We start from the raw sequence: 18,796 nt of genomic DNA on the forward strand, positions 1-18,796 counted from the left end.
AAAAGAAGGTCCATTCATCGTGCTTACTTCAAGTAACTTCAAGTAATTGTAAAACTGTTTCATTTTGACTATTTCACTTGAAAACATTAAAATCTTTACGTTAAAACTGTCTTGGATACTGACTGAACTACCCCGTTGGATTGCTATTGAGATTTGCTGCTTCAAATAATCCAGAGAGCGCTTCTCTACTGTCTGCTGTTTCTTAAGTTTACCCAGCCTCTTCAAAAAATTTTGTTTCGTCTACATTTCCTCTAGGCGAGACTCTCATCAGAACATTGTTCTAGATTTTGGGGCATCAGCCTGGAATGTCAGAATTTTCTTTTAGCTATTAACAGCTACACAACTACAATAGATTATGATATTAGCTAGCAATGTCGATAACGTGAGATTTGAACAGTTTTCGCTAGTGTCAAAATCTAGGGCAGCCAGGGTTTATTTTCAGGATTTTCTTTTCCCAGAAACTCGAGACTTTTGAATCATTTCGGAAATTTTCGAGAGTTTTGTTTCTTGAAACATTCGAATATCGAGTTTTTCCATGAATTTCAAGAATTTTGATAAACTAATTTTCAAGAATCAATTTTACGAAAATAGGCACTGGGGGAAACACCAATTATTTGACTTACTTTTCCACACTTGTATCGAATTTGTGTTACATGGAATTTGCGTTGTTCCGGTAATTTTTAGCCAAAAGTGATGACTAGCATTGATTCATACACAATCTGGTAGTCAGTCTACTGTTTTTCGTCAAATGAAAATAATCTTCAGAAATAATCCTCTTTTGACGGAAGAATAAGGGAGGGACGGATCGATTTTTTTCGCGATTTTTTGTCACATATCAGTAGAAACACGAGAAATAAGAAACATCGGGCATTCTCCAAATATTGAATCATTTAAAAGATTTTACAAAAAGAAAATCGATCCCACTCAATTTCACACCCAAATCACATCCACTCTGAACTTAGTCAAATATGGCTTAACGAAGAAAATCGTCGTCAAAGTCGTTAATCTTAATATGAGTATTGTTTTTGAAACGTCTAATCACCAACACAAAAATTTAGTGTCGACTGTGAAAATTGTAATAATTTCGGTGATTTCGATGTGATTTAATTCAGATTTTGTGCGGAAATGTGCTTTTTGTGTTTTTTTAACAGTGCAATCAACGGTTGACTTAAAATATTCGTCAGAACCACCGAAATTACGAAAAATTTACATTGACCAATCATGTAAACAAACAACAATATTAAAAATTACGTTTTAGCGGAAACGCTTTAGTTTAAATGTGTATACGTTTCCGGTAAAATTAAATCTGTGCCTAAGTCCCATTAAGAATTTCGCAACCAGAAGCCAGAAAATAGCGTCAATCGTAACCGTTTTGAGCAAAAATCTTCGGACGTTTCTAAAGATCATTTTCAGTTGACGATTTGTAGGTCGTTATATCACTAGTGTCGAAATCCAAGTTTCATTGTGATTTAAAATTGATTACGACGCGACACTGAAATGCAACGTGCGAATGTGGAGAGGAGATTTTTTCTAGACATAAATAAACGCAATCAAACTGCCTTATGTACATTCCATTTTAATGTAAAAATTAATTTTAATGTTAGCGTCTAAGAAATCAGAGAAACTTTATTTTATCACATGAATTTGTCAGACAAAATTGTAACTTGGTAAGATATGTAAGTTTTGTCATCACTCTTGCGGATATAGTCTTATTTTTCTATTACAAATTTATAAATTAAAAAATGAAAATATTTTATTTAATAAAATTTTTTATGATTGTTATAAACAATTTGTTGAAAGTGAATCGTTGTTTCATTTAGAAAATGAAAGACTTTTTGAAAGAACGGAATCTAAGCGCCAATTTTTCTATTCGAAATTCGTATATAAATAAACGAACATTACTGCTTGTTCAAGACGAACGTTACGTTACGGAGAGTATTGAAATAGATGATAGTGTTAAGATAGAAGTGGAATAAATGTAATTGCGAGCTCAGCGAGTAAAATATCACTACAAAAATTCTGATACATCTGAAAAGAAAATGCTGTTTTGATTATTGTGGTATATAGCACTGGTACTGGTATGAGTGAAAAGTTAAAAATTTTAGTTCGAGCTTTTTCTTTTTCATTTTTTCACTTCTTATTGCGCTCTGGTATTATTTTCGAGTATTCCGCTTTCCTCAAACAATCGAGGGCAATATTTATAAAGAAGGGCATATCCCCGATATCTCAGAAACTACTGAACTTTTTTTTCCCTGAAAGGTAGTGAAAAATTATGAATTTCGAATCCGACATAAATTTTAGGGAAATTAGCATTATTCGGCGTATTCTCTTGAGGTATTTCAGTTTTTCGACAATATCTTCGGAACCATATGGCGGTAAGGCTCGGAAGCAGGTCAGGTCAACCTGAAACCTGAAGCAGGCCACCCGAACCTGAGTTGACCTGAAACCTGTTTTATTCAATTTTGACCTGACTTGATTGACCTGAAAACCTAATTTTGGAAAAACCTGAATTGACCTGAAGAATAAATATGCCAGAAAGCTGCTGAAGAACTATAGTTCTAAATATTTCATTTTAGACTTTTCGTAGCTCTTTTGAATTATTTTCGTCACACCAGAGTTTTGCTTTTGTGATTTTACCTTAAAAACTGAAATAAATGAAATGGAATGACCATTCATGGACTCATGCGCTTGTCAAAATAAAAATTGGGAACTACTTGCGTGCTGTGCTTTACGAGATTATACAATGTGTATAGTTCATTCGCAAACTCTCTATAGGTTTGTAACAGATTACGAGCGCCGGAGGCATTTTTTTTTTAAATTTCAGTTTGAAACTTATAAACAATTTCTCTTCAGACAGTAATTGTCCATTCAGTGACTGAGCTCAGCGCCAAATTTTTCCAGCGCCATGGGCACGGTACCGAATTTCCCATAGGGTAATCCACCCCTGCCGAAGTAGTTTGTTTAAAAAAAAAATATTTACTCACTAGTGCGTAAAAGTGACATTTCTTCTGTCGTACATAAACTCTTCCCCATCAACTGCACGAAAAAAAAAGAAATATTCAATACCAATTTAATGTAAAAAATTGGTATCGAATATATAAATATTTGTGGCGAATATATTAGATAAACATTTGTAGCAAATAATTAACTATATTCGTTACAAATATATAAATATTTGTCCGAAATATATTTAATTATTTGCCACAAATATTTTTTTTAATAATTCGTCATAAATAATTAAATATATTTGTAACAAATATTTACATATTTGCTACAAATATTTATATATTTGTAACGAATATATTTTGAAATAATTTGTCACAAATAATTAAATATAATTGTGACAAGAAATATAAATATATTTGTCACATCTATAAATATATTTCTAGCAAACAATTCTTTCCAAATCTTTTTTTTTTCGTGTGCAATTTTGATCGTACGAAGAATTTTCAACGTCGGCATCGCCGATGCATAAGAACTTTCTAAAATGGGTGAGCACAAGGTGTCTAAATCGAAGTGTACGTACAATATTTAGTGGATCATAAAACAAAGGTTAACGTCTACAATGGTTACTGATCTAGAGACGCCATTTGACGTTTCGGGGATTTGAATTTCCTTTGTCATTTGCTGTTGCCCTTCACAGACGGCAAGCATATTAACAGTTTTAATGTAATGTATTTAATGTACTTCGTTTCATCAAAGATTTTAATTTCAGAAATCTTTTACTTCATTTGTTTTGAACGTCCTTTTTGCTATATAAAACCTAATTAGTCTGAGCTTGTCGCTTAATATTGCTGTAGTTGTCGATAGCAGATGATAGCCGTCTGTAACAGGTTAATAACGTCGGACGGTAATTCCAGAAAAATCAGAACCAGAGACGTTTTCTATTCAATTTCTAATGGATTTGAAATTAACAAATGGGAATGCTATTACAGTGTAAAACTGTTTGCGGTATCGTTGCCGATTCACAATATACTAATTTCCAACTAATCTTAAATAAAGTAAATTCAAGAGTCAGAACTTAGTGTTTGATGGACAATCTGTCACTTTTCGTAAAAAAGAGAACATAGTTAGAGCTCATCACTTATTTTCATTTCATCTTCATTGTCGATAATAAACAACTAAGCTAGTTTCCGAGCAGTTTCTCAAACGTGAATACACATCTTTCTATAGATCGCGACAGCAACCATCTTTCAGGCTCAACTTAAGTATAAAATTCATCAGCTCGAATTCGAATTGGTCATACATCCCATACAATTATAATAAATGTCTCCATCATTTCAACGCAAATGTATAAACCGCATCCAATATAATATGTAGAACAATAAAGCGAAATAAATCTTTCTCGGCAATTTTGCCATAATATTTCTTAACATTATTGGTATCATATAGTCTTATACAGTTGCTTTGTGTGCATTATAATATGCGGTTTACACACATTGCGAGAAAAATAAATTATTTAATTGCATGTCGCGTGAATTTAAATAACACTGATTTTTCGAATTTATTAGCTCTCCGGCTTTTTGCATTTAAATTTATGAATTTTATTTCTTCTCTTTTTTTTATAAATTTCAATAGCGTGTTTTGTCGTCTAAAATGGTTAAGTAATTAACGAATGTTTAGAAAATGAAAATGCAATTAAGCATTATCTTTTCAGTCAGTCAGTCAGTTAATTCAAATAAGTGAACATAAAATCATTATTTACGATCCATATGGTAAACTACTGGCGTAATTTCTAATGTTAATTTGCCTTTTGCGTAGTTTTTTTTACGAAGTGACTAATTCCCCGCACGGGCGAATAGCCTATGAAAATAAGTCAAAACGACGAAATACTTTCAGCGCTTGCGAATAGTACATAGAAGACTAGGAGACTAATCGCCCGCAGGATGAATATCAGAAATGCAAAAGTCCAAAACCAAGAGTTTGGAATTTTTAAATTCCTAAAGTACAGCTAAAGCCAGCCACATTTTGTTTCAAAATTTGTCTCAGCTGTTTCGCCATATCGAGAATTGAGTTTTTTGAAAGAAATATTTTATTTATAAAAACGATCATGTAAATCTGGAAGGCAATTAAAAATACTGATAGTTTTTTATGATTTTCTTTGATTTTGTCGATTTTCTACTCATATACAACAACATGAGCACTAGTTAGTGAAAGACGAATTCTACACTCCAGTGAAATTTACCGAGCGTATTCAGATTCCTATTTAAAATTATTAATATTAGCTGGTTTTTAGAAGTTTAGTTCGCTATGAAGTGCAAATTACACGTAGAAAGTGGTGGCAAAACGCGTGGCGGAAGCTCGTTTCTGAGAAGTACAAATCATGCTAGCAAGTTGAGTAATTCGTTAACTAAACTTTTAAAACATCCAGTAAATTCTGGTGCAATCTTTCGAAAAAAGGCTATAGATGGTCTAGAGCAACGCACTCCAAGAACAGGCAAAAGAACAGATTTTAAATAAGAGGCCTCCACGACCCAGTAACATAATTTAGTAATGCTTAGCTACATTTTGTTGGAATAAAATTTTCACTGTCAGTTTTATTTCGTTTTTAATGCGCAGAATAGCCCTAACCGAACCTGCGTCACCTTTACCCGTTATGGATTTTCTTGACAGATTACGAAATGGACCAAGTTCATCGAAGTGTATACAACAATAGTAGAATTTAAGTCATTGATTACATTTTTTCTCTTTAACTTATTAACTCAGAGTTAATGTCGTCTGCTTCAACGCTATGCATGTGTGCACGATCACTTGCATCGCAATGTTGGAGTGGACCTGTGCAGATCAATCGTTGCGTCCTTTAACAGGACGTTTGGAATCACTGAAAATATCCCCATCTGAAATGCCTATAAATAAGGAGCTAAATTCAGAGATAAACAAAACAACAAACAGAGCTTTTGCTCTTCCCTACCCACTCATGGTTCACGTTGAGTGAATTTAACGAAGAAAACAGAGCTGTTTCGACCTCGGGACTCAGTGGCGGTCTGAGGCTATCGTGATCTAGCCATCATCAGTTGTTTCCACTGATCCCTTCCCAAGACGGCAATAAAACTTTCAAATGAACTTGTGTTCGAAAGTTTACAATGAAAACATTTTACCATCATTCGATGGAAATTTTGGACATAACAGTACGCTACTTCGAAGAAACCCCTAATATAACGTAGCAAAACACAGCAGCAAAATTTTGCCGTTTTTAGCCCCGTACGAAGTACTGGGGGCTTATAAGATTAATATGCCGTTTGTAACACGTCGAATTGGAAGCAGACAGTAAGGGCAAAGCATTTGGTTATGTTCATAGATGACGAATCCGCAATAAAAAAAATGTCCGTCCGTCCGTCCGTCCGTCTGTGACCCCTCTAGTTTGAGCAAATCACAACCTTTTTTCAAAATTCGTTTTTTCCCCGATTGGTATCGACAAAAGTAAGGTCAAGTTCGAAAATGGGCATGGTAGGGTCGGCCCTTCCAGAGCTAGGGCCCTATAGGTGTTTTTCAGTCTTTCGACGATATCTACCGAAATACGCACGCAATAGCTGCTTGTGATATATCAAATGAAAGATATTGACGAGTAGAACAAAGTTGCTGAACATTGTTTTTGGGTAAGATGCAACGAGGGCTCAAAGGTCGTTACTCGGCCCTAAGTGTTTTTTGCACATAAATCGAGTAAATCTCATCCGATTTTGCTAGATTTAGTTTTTTATGGAAGGTAATTGAATACCGAAAATAACGTAGCGAAAAAAGTTTCAAATTTGGGCCCTTGGACTAAGGCCGCCACTCGGCCCTAAGTGTTTTTTGCACATAAATCGAGTAAATCTCATCCGATTTTGCTAGATTTTGTTTCATTTGAGAGATAATTGAATGCCGAATAGAATGATGGCAAAAAAAGTTTCAAATTTGGGCCCTTGGACTAAGGCCGCTACTCGGCCCTAAGTGTTTTTTGCACATAAATCGAGTAAATCTCATCCGATTTTGCTAGATTTAGTTTTTTATGGAAGGTAATTGAATACCGAAAATAACGTAGCGAAAAAAGTTTCAAATTTGGGCCCTTGGACTAAGGCCGCTACTCGGCCCTAAGTGTTTTTTGCACATAAATCGAGTAAATCTCATCCGATTTTGCTAGATTTAGTTTTTTATGGAAGGTAATTGAATACCGAAAATAACGTAGCGAAAAAAGTTTCAAATTTGGGCCCTTGGACTAAGGCCGCCACTCGGCCCTAAGTGTTTTTTGCACATAAATCGAGTAAATCTCATCCGATTTTGCTAGATTTTGTTTCATTTGAGAGATAATTGAATGCCGAATAGAATGATGGCAAAAAAAGTTTCAAATTTGGGCCCTTGGACTAAGGCCGCTACTCGGCCCTTAGTGTTTTTTGCACATAAATCGAGTAAATCTCATCCGATTTTGCTAGTTTTTGTTTCATTTGAGAGATAATTGAAGTTGGCAAAAAATTTTGGGTTTCTAAAATAATATCGTGTAAATTGTTGGTTTTATTTGAGAGGTACTTCGTACGGGCTTTCGTAATTGCGCTATGCGCAATTTTAAAAATGAACACTTTCAGTAAATTTGACCATGCCCAACTTGACTTGCATTTTGGTAACGGACGCATTAGAGGGTTGTAGACGTATTAGGGTTCCGGGCGTATTATGGCTACGGACGTATTATGGTTACGGACGAAATAGGATTACGGGTCGTACGGGGCTAAGTCGCAGCAAACGCTCCGACTGTTCTGATGCCTTGTTTGATATTGGGGTAACGTGGATATAGTCTTCAGATGTTGAGGCAATGTGGCATTTTCATGTTCAAGACAAATCAGACGTTGAATATAGTCTTCAGTTGTTGAAATTCTCAAAATGCAGTCTTCAGATGTCAGATTTTGAGACAATGTCAGATTTTGAGGCAATGTCAATTTTTCCTTTTTTTTAGTTGAAATAAAAAACTGGATGGTCTGGAGGGATGAATTGACAGCTGACGGTTGTAATCGGTTAGCTTTTACAGGCTTTAACATTTCAAATGTCTCAATGTCATTTTTTTCAAAGAATGTCATTGTGAATTCGCAATGACAAAATGAAATTCTCAGAAAAATTTGATAGTGAGACATTTGAAATGTAAAAGACTCTAATAATAAAAAGTGAACTAAAGCGATCAAAAGCGAACTGATTACAGATGTCAGCTGTCAATTCATACCTCCAGACAACGCACTCCAAGAACAGGCACAAGAACAGAATTGAAATAAAAGGCCTCCACGACGCAATAGTAAAAAATTGTATATAAATTCAGTTTTTCATGTTGATATATGCCACTGCGTTACTGACGTTCCATACAAAATAAGAGGCCTAAGAAAATCTGTTCTTGTGCCTGTTATTGGAATGCCTTGCTCCAGACCATCTAGTTTTTTTTCGAACTTAAATGGTCTATTCTTAAACTAATAAAATCCTCTTGCTTATATACCCAACTACTTTCAAAACCATTCTTGGCCGTTTATGATCCACGTGCGGCTGCTTATATGTCTTATTAAGCGATATCTTCCGACTGATTAACTATTTTTATTGCAACAACGTTTTTAAGACGACGAGGTTAAGCATACAAATTTTTGTTTTTTGCGCGCACGTGAATGCTGCCAGCGCATGTAGTTACATCTCATAAACGCGAGAATGCGTCTTAAAATACCAATAATAACGAATCGAGTAGAACAGATTATCAAACGTTTTTTTTTACTTCTGCTTCTTCTTCGTCTTTAATATCAAAATAACCATCAAACTAAACATCTTATTATATTGTAAAATATGACCAAGGAAGTAACAACCGTATCAAATAGGTAGTCGTTTAACAATAATACGTAAGTTTTCTACACAAAATGAAGTAAAGGAAAAAAATGCTCAACTTGTAGTATTATAAATATAAAAGATGATCGGATAAATGTTGTGGCTTTGGTTAAAAAGTAGCGCGTACATTGCAGCCAGCGTAGCGATATTATATATCAACTGTGTGTTATAAGTACATTTAATGTTCAATGAATTTATATTATGTTGACGGCTCGGGCAGAGGGCAATGCAATTATACACACTACTAGTAAATTAATTTACAAGGAAAAAAATTATTATCAAAATTGACTGATGCTCGTTTTCTTCGTTCACTCGTTTTGTATCACACACAACATTATTATTTATTAATTTGTAATGGTTGTAGACAGCAATAATTGAGATAATTTATTAATAAAACGATGATCGTTGGGATGTATACAATGTATATAGAATATGTTGTTGAACGTTCATGTGTTGGGGAGTTCACGCAAATTAAGATCTTAAATTAATAAAAATGAACATTTTAATTCGGATGGCCTCAGTACGTGCGCCAACACAATTCATTTTACTTACGAAAGAATTTCGATTCCATTCACATTCAGAGGTGACCGATTTAGTTTTCGAATGAATATACAGTCAGAGGCAGTGAAATTTCCGCATGAATTTGCTTCAGCTGATCCACACATACAATCAAGACTATTTATACTTATTTATACAGTTTTACTATTACCACACGCGTCTGACTGTCTCTGACTGTTACATTCAGGACCACATTTCGTCGTACAAATTTCCTCTCTAGGTATAATTACTCTAAGCTCAAAAGGCTATAAGAAATTTGCGTTTTGTTACCACGATCGGTCGAATGACATTTCTAGTGAGAAAAGTGCAGCAATTTCTATCCCGTGTGGAGAAAATAGAACTTTTCTTACTTGAACCATCACTTTGTTTATGTTTTCAAGAATGATATGGTGAATTGATGTTTTTTGTTTCGTAAAGACAAAATCACCCCTCGCACATTTGAAAAACGTTGTGAAGTAGGAAATTCCAACTCGAGCGAAATTCGGCACTCGCTTCGCTCTAACTACAAATATCACTTTTGTTAGAATTTCGCATTTTTTCTACTCCACCTTATTTTGACAAATTTGACACTGACTTTTTTTGTAATGGAGTTGCCGTGCCGCGCTTTTTTTTAAGCAATATCGACGTCACACGAAAAAGACAAATTTTAAACTTTCTTTCATTTTTGCACACCAAACTGACGGAGCAACACACAAAAAAAGACATCACAATCACAAATTATTGACTTTCGAACACCAAAACGGTGACATTAGACGTAATATTTTCAACACAAAAAAGGTCATCGCTGCTCATACTTCATTTAATTTATTTTTAAAAGTGTAAAATTTTCTGTGACAGCGCACACTGTCAATGTTTACCACCTTATTTTTTATAGTTTGGTTGCTAGAGAGGGTATTGCATATACCAATTCATAATTAAATAAAAATGTAAGGACATGATGGCACATCTCGTCTCGTCAAGACATACCACATGATTCCTTAACACTTGGTTAGTTAGGACAGAAAGAACTTTAGGATAATTGTTTTGCGCAATGAAATGTAATTCGTGAATCTTTCATCTTCCCACATATACGTGACACAAAATAAAGAAAAAAATTGCTCAAATTGTGTATTCCATCGTTCACTCTTTATCCACCAAAACCCATTTGTGTTTACAATTGCTGTGAATAAAATATACGAAAGAAAGTATTCCAGCTAAACGATCCCCCTACGGCTAATTTGATTGAGCGCACAGTGATTTAAATTGAGTCCGTTTTTATTGAACTCTTGAGATCAATAAAATGTTCCATAAATACATACCTTCGGAGCATTTCACAAAATCTTTTTTTTTATAATATGCGGCACGGTCAAAACGGCAATACATTAAACACCCATAAAATACCGTTGTTTGCAATTTTTCGGTAAAAGATCATCGCGTTCCGTTTCATAATTTACACAAATGCTGGCAATTTAAAATACATAATTGTTTACTGGCACTAACCACAAGGCCATTAAGAAAACAATGTATACGGAAAACGCCTTCCTTTGATAGTAATTTTTTTTTTTTTTGCTGCTTATACATTAATATCCTGCACAATTGTTATACAAAGCGCGAACAAGCAGCCGCAGAATTGTTCGATATTATGCTTATTATGTGCAAGAAGTTATAGAATTTCGAATAGTTATCGAATCTATTTACTTGGTTTGTTCTAATTTGTTTCTTCTTCAACAAATTGAAGTGAAGTCTTTTACTTCATTTGTTTAAACTCAAATTTTGCTGTAATAAAAGGCTTCTTCACGTATATTGCTTGGTGAAATTGCTCCCGCGCTTGTGCAGTCGTACAACATACAGATTTAATTCTTCTGCCTCTGCATGTTTCAATACAATCGCTAAATCAAACTGGTGTGCATACGCTATTTTGCAACAGCTGGGCCCATTTGGAATTGTATGTGACCAGCTGGTGCAAAATAACGTATGCACACCAGTTCGGTTTAGCGATTGTACAATTAGATGTGTTTTTGGGTGTAGTTGATCCTCGTCAACGTTTGTACTGAAAATTCCGTTATTTACTGCACTACAACACATTCTTATTGTATTTTACCCAAGCGGGTGACGTAACTTGAGTCTATTTTGGTGTTGAAACTAACACTGACGCGAAAACCAATCGTTATCATCAATTGAAAGTGCAATTTTGAGATAACATTTGCTGTTAATCAAAAAGTCTTCAACAGAACCGCAAAATCAACTATTGCTTATCGCTAACGTGTGGCAGCTAATTTCCGCTTGACATACATTTTTTGCATGATCTTATCCACGTTCGTAGTAAAAGCGACGACCAGCTCGTAAGGGGATAGTGTGAAGCAAGTCATTTGATCTATCGTCTGTCATCATCATTGAAAGTTTATGAATCATAATGAATTTGCTGCCTTCGAATATACTTACTCTTCAACACTCTTCTAATCATTTGTACATCAATGGAGTTTGGCCTTTACAAAATTAAGAAACTTTAGTTAAAGTGCACGAGAAAACGGTTTTGTCATACTAAGGAGCGGAGCTGTACTAAATGTAAGTTTCTTGCGTCACACTACTTCCGTTGCATTATCAGTTTGTTGATGAAATACTGCTGTGTAATTAAGAAGTTTCAAGGTCCATGGCAAATTTTATGAATGAAGTTTGTATTTTTAATCGATTGCCAGTTAGTTTTCGAGTAACAGTTGAGGCAAAAACTTAAGTCAATTGAAATCAGAATGAAGTTACTTCTCTCGTTTGTTTTGTGCAGTGTTGCAATTTACATCACAATTTTTACTTCAAATGTGTCAGCAGATATTACCAATGAACTTAAAGCCTTTGCTGAATGTATGGGCCACTACTTAAAAGAAAAGGGAAAATTGGAATTTGATCTCGGAAGCAGTGAAAAACCATCTCAGTGCCCATTTACCATTCAGTTCGGCCAAGGTGCATTGAGAAATATCGTCGAATATAAAGTGGAAAAAGCTGTACCCAACGGTAGTGAATGTGTCCTGATCGAATTCGATAAAGCGGGCGCATGGGACGATATTTTCAAAATTGGATTCATTATGATGACCGACAAAATAACGGAAAACGAAAGAAAAACCAAATTGGCCAATATGAAAGATTCTGCAGTGGTAATGCTGAATGCGGTTGCAACTTCATGTGCAGTTGACGTGGAAATACTTACAACTATTTTAGAGTATTATTTCCCACCGGATACAGAAACAAAGACTCCGGCTACTATGGAAACCCCTTAATCAAAGTGTGTCTGCTCTGTGAACTTAAATAAATGAATAATTTTGTGGTAAATGTTAGTTTTTTTTAGTAATTTTAAACACTGGAAGAACTACAAGCCCTCAATGTCTCACAAAAATACGGGTATACCAACTTTCCCATGAATTGTGTATAATAGGAAATTTGTAGGCAAGTTGGTTTCCGTATTTTACGATATGTATGTTTGACATTTTAAGACAATGCGAAAAGAGCTGAAATCAAAAGACCGAGAGCAATAATTTTTACATGGTTGTTCTTAGAATTTGTCCCCCTACCGATTCCAGTTTCAAATACTGATCCCCCTACCGATTCCAGTTTCAAATACTGGTCCAGCAACTTCCGCGGAGCCAGGCGACGATATTCCTAGTTCTCAGAAACGGCTCAGCGGTTGCGCCTGCAACATGTGCCGTTGGATAGTACACGCCTCCCCTATCTCAGCTATGAAAAGAACCGAGATGGAAGTCGACATGTTTATTTAAAGTTCGTTCAGCCCCACCGTGTCCAGATTCTGATAGAGGACGAAAAATCAGTCTTGACAATCATATTCATTGTTCCGCAGCATTTAGTAACTTTTCAAAAATTGTCACACTGAACGAACATGTGAAATCTGTAACTTCAGAATCTGTAACTTCTCAAGTTTCATTAAATAGAAGTCAAATAATTCTGCCAAACACAAAAATTGTATAAGCAAAAATTTGACCGAAAAAATTCTAGAAAAACAAAAATGTACCAACAAAATCTTGCGGAGGACGGTTACGAAAATTGTTAAAATGAGGAAAATAGAGGACCTGAAAGAGTGGACAATAAAAGGAGGGACTTGCGTCACTTTTACTCTTTTGAGTGTTTTTGACTGATTAAAATTTTGTCAACATAGAAAGTAGTGTCACCTAATCTACCTAATTTACCCCCGGATAAATTACGTAAAGGATTAAAATAACTACTATGTGTCGATACCACATCCATATCGATCCATATCAATGTGGTCGCTAACACATCAATACAATGGTAAAAAATGCGGAAAAGAGCTATCGATGTTTTATCAATTAACAACCGTCACACATTCCCCTCATTATTGTTAACTAAGTGTATTGATTCGAACGTTTATGACTTAATGTGTAAAGTACTTCAATACGAAAAGATTGAATTGTCCCATTAGATATTCATCTACTGATAAATTTAGTAATCCCATTACTGGGTAAAGAGCTTGGGGACTTGGGTATAAATAAGTGAATTCGATTTGAGACTAATCATATTTAGATATTTAGTATACGCAGAAAGTGTAGCAGATCAATTGTTTAATTTCAACCTATAAGCGAAACTTAACGAATCGTTTTTCATTGAGTGAATGAGTGATTTTTTTTTAAATTCTGCATTCGATTTATGACAATAGAAGGCAACCTAAATTTGTATCACCGTTAACATTGAATAATTGGCGGATCTTCCGTTGGTAAGACTTTAAACATACCCTTTTATATCAGTCGTTTCATTTAAAATGCAGAAAATCCTCGCAAAAATTATGGCGCCCGTTTGACAGATGTAAGAGTAAGAGAGAGCATTTTGTCGCATTTTGAGCATTTCGAACCAAATCTACAATAATTCGTTATATAAACCGCCACAACACAACTAATGCCTAATTAGAGTTTTCTTTAAAAAAAAACCCTTTCGCAACTTGTTACATAAATAACTATTGTAGGTTGTATTATCTGGTTTGTTTTATTTTGATTTTTTAATATACACTCAAGTTATTAATACTGACCATTTTCACCGGTATCACTAGGCCCCACCACTTGGGTGGGTCATTTCCCTTGACTGACTATCAATACTTTCAATAATTCCAGTCCCAGTTGTCTTACCATTTTTAAAAAATCTGTTGTTTTGAAAAACACAAAATTATAGTCAGATGAAAAAGCCTCTTAGTCTCTTTGCTACATCATCACAACGCTTTTAAAATGGCATATTTCTTGCCTACCTCTTGAATAAATTAAACTCGTGTGAATTACGGCCCTCGCTTCGCTCTGGCCGCAAAGTTCACACTCGTTCAAATATTCATAAGCCTAAGCATGGAAAATAGGAAATTATAACACGATGTGATCAGGAGAGGCATTTTTGAGTATGTTATACAACTGAGAAGAATACAAACAAACAATACTTACAACGATTGAATATTGTCTCCTAAAAAGCGCAATGAGTGGAAGGTCTAGCGAAGTACGTTTAACTCCTGATATGAGTCTCCTATATAGTCTACTAAAGGCGCTGAAAAGGTGGCGTATTTCTTGCCTACCTCTAAAAAAATTCTTTTTAAGAATACGGATTTCACGCAAAAATTGTCGTATATCCCAGATTACTAGTCCAATTAAATTCCAATGTTCGAGTTTAACCACATGAATTACGCTACTGGTCGAAATTGATTTTTGAAGCCTCTGAGAATTACTCGAGCTATCGGTTTCTCAAGCAAGCAAGCAAAAACTCTTTTGGGAAGTACTTCTTAATTGTTAGACCAGAAATCCAGAATTTCACAACTCGTCAAATAAGAAATTTTTCTGGAAATCCGTTGCAAAAATGTCGTCGTATAACAAGTTATGTTTACAATTACTCCAAACTCACTACTCCAATATAACTCTGTCAATTAAAACAAAAAAATTGAAAATCGGGTAAAAATTACTCAAGTAATCGCGCGGTAACAAGAGAAAGCGTCTGTGTAGAATTTCTCCCATCTCGTTGTTCGAACATTATCCATCTGCAAACTCAGCCTCAAGAGTTTCAATCTACGTCGATTAAGACAAAATCTTTGAAAATCGGATAAGAATTAGGGAAGTTATCGCGGTAACAAGGAATAAAATTCTCTTGAGAATTACTCCCATCTCATTACTTCAATATTGCCCATCTACGAACTTAACCTCATAATTTTCATTCTCCGTCGATTAAAACCAAAATTTTGAAAATCGATAAAGAATTACTCGAGTTATCGAGTCCACAAGAAAAAGCGTCTGTGTAGAATTTCTCCCATCTTGTTGTTTTAACATTATCCATCTGCAAACTCAACCTCAAGAATTTCAATCTACGTCGAATAACACAAACAATTGGAAAATCTGATAAGAATTAGTGAAGTTATCGCGGTAACAAGGAATAAAATTCTCTTGAGAATTACTCCCATCTCATAACCCCAATATTGTCCATCTACGAACTTAACCTCATGATTTTCATTCTCCGTCGATTAAAACCAAAATTTTGCAAATCGATAAAGAATTACTCGAGTTATCGAGTCCACAAGTGTACGGACGTTTTCTGTATTTAACGTTTTTTGCCAATGTAGAACATTTTCAAAATATCAAAGTGAACTTAGCGTTACGGACATTTAAGGGTATTTTCTTTCATAAGACCCTGACTTTCAGTCAAGGGAATAATGTAGAACTATAAAGTGGTTCCAGATATATAAATAGTTTCATTTTCGCTTCGTAGTGGTTCGTTTTTTTAAATTTTGTCATATGATGATGTCTGATCAAATTCTGAAATCGTATTTAATTTCTCATTTATTCGTCAGGTATAGTGGATTCCCGCACCTTGCTCTGCTTTTCTTTATAAGCATACTTCCGTAGCAAAACACTGACAAAAATGATTATCTTCGCTACATTCGCTTTGGTTCTAGTTCAATCAGTAACGTCTGCTGAAAATTGTAAGTAAGCCTTTAGAGAGAAAGTCAAAAATGGCAGATTATAAAACCAAAAAATTCGATAGATGTCGAGGTAGGACCCAAACATGGGGGAAATGGAGGCTATGAGAGTGTAATTGAATGTCCTTTTGGAGGGGCTATCACTGGAGTCAACTACAGAGCGGGAGAACGGGTAGATCAAATTGAATTCATCTGCACTTCGTCACTAGGGAAAACCACATTCGGCCCCTATGGTGGTAACGGCGGATATACAGGAAGTCTACACTGCCCACTTGGAGAGTACATAAGTTCTTTTTATGGAAGAAGTGCGGTTCGAGTTGATCGCCTTGGCATTCGCTGCCGACCACAAAGTGATATGAAGAGCAAAGGTAAAGAGATGGGTGTGTTTGGCGGAAATGGCGGTTCCAGTTTTGACGATGTTGCCCTGTCGGATGGCTATAGAATTTTGTCTATAAAGGTGCGATCAGCTGGTGAAGTGGATGCGATACAGGTAACGTATAGAGATGTGCGGGCCGCCCGAAATTCACCTACCCGACCCGGCCCAGCCCGGCCCGACCGGGCTTGGGTCCGGGTTTCAAAAATTAGTCGGGCTCGGGCGGGTTCGGGTTTCAAAAACAAAGATTCGGGCCGGCCCGACTTTGTTCGTCTTTTAAAAAATGTGAAAACTTGAAGAAAAAATTAAAGAAAATTTGTAGTACAGTCCGAGAGTAAGCTTCCTTTCAAGTGTTCGATAGATTTGTGAGACTACATTATTATAACGATAGCTAACCGAACGATTTCCACTTGTTAGGCGCGCCAATTTTAGGTTTTTTCGCTCAATAAAAAATATACGGGCCGAGTCGGGCCGGGCCGGGTTTCACTACAAAATTCTCGGGTCGGGTCGGGCTCGGGCATTAAAAATTAGTCTGGGCCGGGCTGGGTCGGGTTTTGAAAATAGGTCGGCCCGCACATCTCTAGTAACGTACGGAAACACTCAAATATCCGGAAAATTATGTCCTGGATGTACAAGTAAGTATTAATTTGTTGTCGCTACACGTTACATTTTATCACATTATTTACAACAGATTATAAGGATGAATGGGCTCCCGCACATGGAGGAACTGGCGGACATTTGACTACCGTTTTTTGTCCGGCAGAAGGTGTAATAACTGGAATAAAGTACCGCTCCGGCTCTCGACTAGATTCCATCACATTCATATGCACTTCAGCTATTGGGGTTACTGAGTTGGGACCTTTTGGTGGAAATGGCGGCTCTGCTGGTGAAGAAAAATGCCCTCCTGGTTCGTACATTAGTTCGATACACGGAAGAAGTGGCGAACGAGTGGATGCATTGGGAATTCGGTGTCGGAGAGTGGAAGAAACTGGTAGTGGTCCCAAACGTGATGCGCATGGAGGAAATGGAGGCTACGCATTCGATGATTCAAGTTACACAACAAATCAACGGCGCCCGGTGCAAATCAGAATTCGACATGCAGTCGAGGTTGACATGATCCAAATTAAATATGGAAACATGCCGGTATCAATGAACTGCAAAGTATCGAATATTAAAGTGACCGATCAAAGTATTATCGCCAGTAGTGATGGCTATGCGGTGATAGGATTTGTTACCGGATCCACTTGTTCCATGGAAACACAAAGCCTTCACATTAGTCAGGCAGCTACAGAAGAAGAAACAACTGGTGTAGAAACTTCGGAAGGAGGCGAACTTAACTGGTCGACAACAGTGTCAGTTGGCTTCTCATTCGGTATAGATATTTTCGCAAAGACAGAAATTTCACGGGAATTGTCTCAAAGTTTCGGAGGATCGAGATCATGGTCCCAAACAAGGTCAAACTCTTCATCGACCGGCAGTACATCGACAGTTGGCACAACGGTAAATTATCAAGGTCCCGGGGCGTGTTTGCTCATCGGGACGATGAAACGGTACAAAATTGAACAGAACAGTGTACCCGTTTTGTATGACTTCAAATGCGAAGGCGGTGTATCAACACCAAAACCAGGTACGATCAAACTATCGAGCACCACATTCGATCAGGCCAGCTTCGTAGACCTCTCACATTCATTTGAGTCTGTAGACGAGTGTTCATCTAAAGCCCGGATGTGCGTTTCATCAATTCAGGCTGGTAAGCTTATTTCGGATCCGTGGAGTATTAAAAAAGAGTTTCAGGATTGTTTCAAATGAAAATAAAAATTTTGTCAAACAGACACAATAAAAGGCGAAGTAAAAAAAAATTTTATTAGTTATATGATATTCCGCTTGCGATTTCTTCAATAAAGCGAGTGTATAACATAGCAGACGCTACGACGTTACGCCTTGTACGAACCCGTGTACCTAGTGCGTCCAAAAATCTATTACATCATGATCCCATTGCCAGCGTAGCTCTATTCCGAAAATTGAATTTTTTACATAAAGTACATGTCAGAAATTGCACATAAAACAATCATCATTGGATGGGACCCGTACGAATAGTGTACGAAATAGAG

General features: G+C 36.1%; 1 protein-coding gene and 1 long non-coding RNA gene across 2 annotated transcripts; one reads left to right on the forward strand and one right to left on the reverse strand.

Moving 5' to 3' along the window:
• Window positions 1-324: 324 nt before the first annotated feature.
• Window positions 325-10,704, reverse strand: LOC119076645. The gene is made up of 3 exons (XR_005087675.1): window positions 10,693-10,704; window positions 9,720-9,727; window positions 325-448 (listed from the first exon to the last, which is right to left on the reverse strand). It is a non-coding gene; the product is annotated as an uncharacterized LOC119076645 (long non-coding RNA).
• A 5,984-nt stretch (window positions 10,705-16,688) lies between these two features.
• LOC119077213 lies at window positions 16,689-18,527 on the forward strand. Its single transcript, XM_037184394.1, has 3 exons — window positions 16,689-16,802; window positions 17,077-17,320; window positions 17,377-18,527. The coding sequence occupies exons 1-3, from the start codon at window positions 16,689-16,691 to the stop codon at window positions 18,492-18,494; spliced, it is 1,476 nt and encodes a 491-aa protein (XP_037040289.1). The 3' UTR covers window positions 18,495-18,527.
• Window positions 18,528-18,796: the final 269 nt, after the last annotated feature.

The sequence above is a fragment of the Bradysia coprophila genome, unplaced genomic scaffold (assembly GCF_014529535.1).
Source record: "Bradysia coprophila strain Holo2 unplaced genomic scaffold, BU_Bcop_v1 contig_232, whole genome shotgun sequence".
NCBI classification, from domain to species: domain Eukaryota; kingdom Metazoa; phylum Arthropoda; class Insecta; order Diptera; family Sciaridae; genus Bradysia; species Bradysia coprophila.

Excerpts from the sequence above, each read along its gene's own strand:
- LOC119077213 (XM_037184394.1), top strand. The coding sequence starts at position 16,689 with ATGGGTGTGTTTGGCGGAAATGGCGGTTCCAGTTTTGACGATGTTGCC. Across the intron at positions 16,803-17,076 it reads GTGAAGTGGATGCGATACAG|CTAACCGAACGATTTCCACT; the intron begins GTAACGTATAGA and ends TTATAACGATAG. Across the intron at positions 17,321-17,376 it reads ATTATGTCCTGGATGTACAA|ATTATAAGGATGAATGGGCT; the intron begins GTAAGTATTAAT and ends TATTTACAACAG.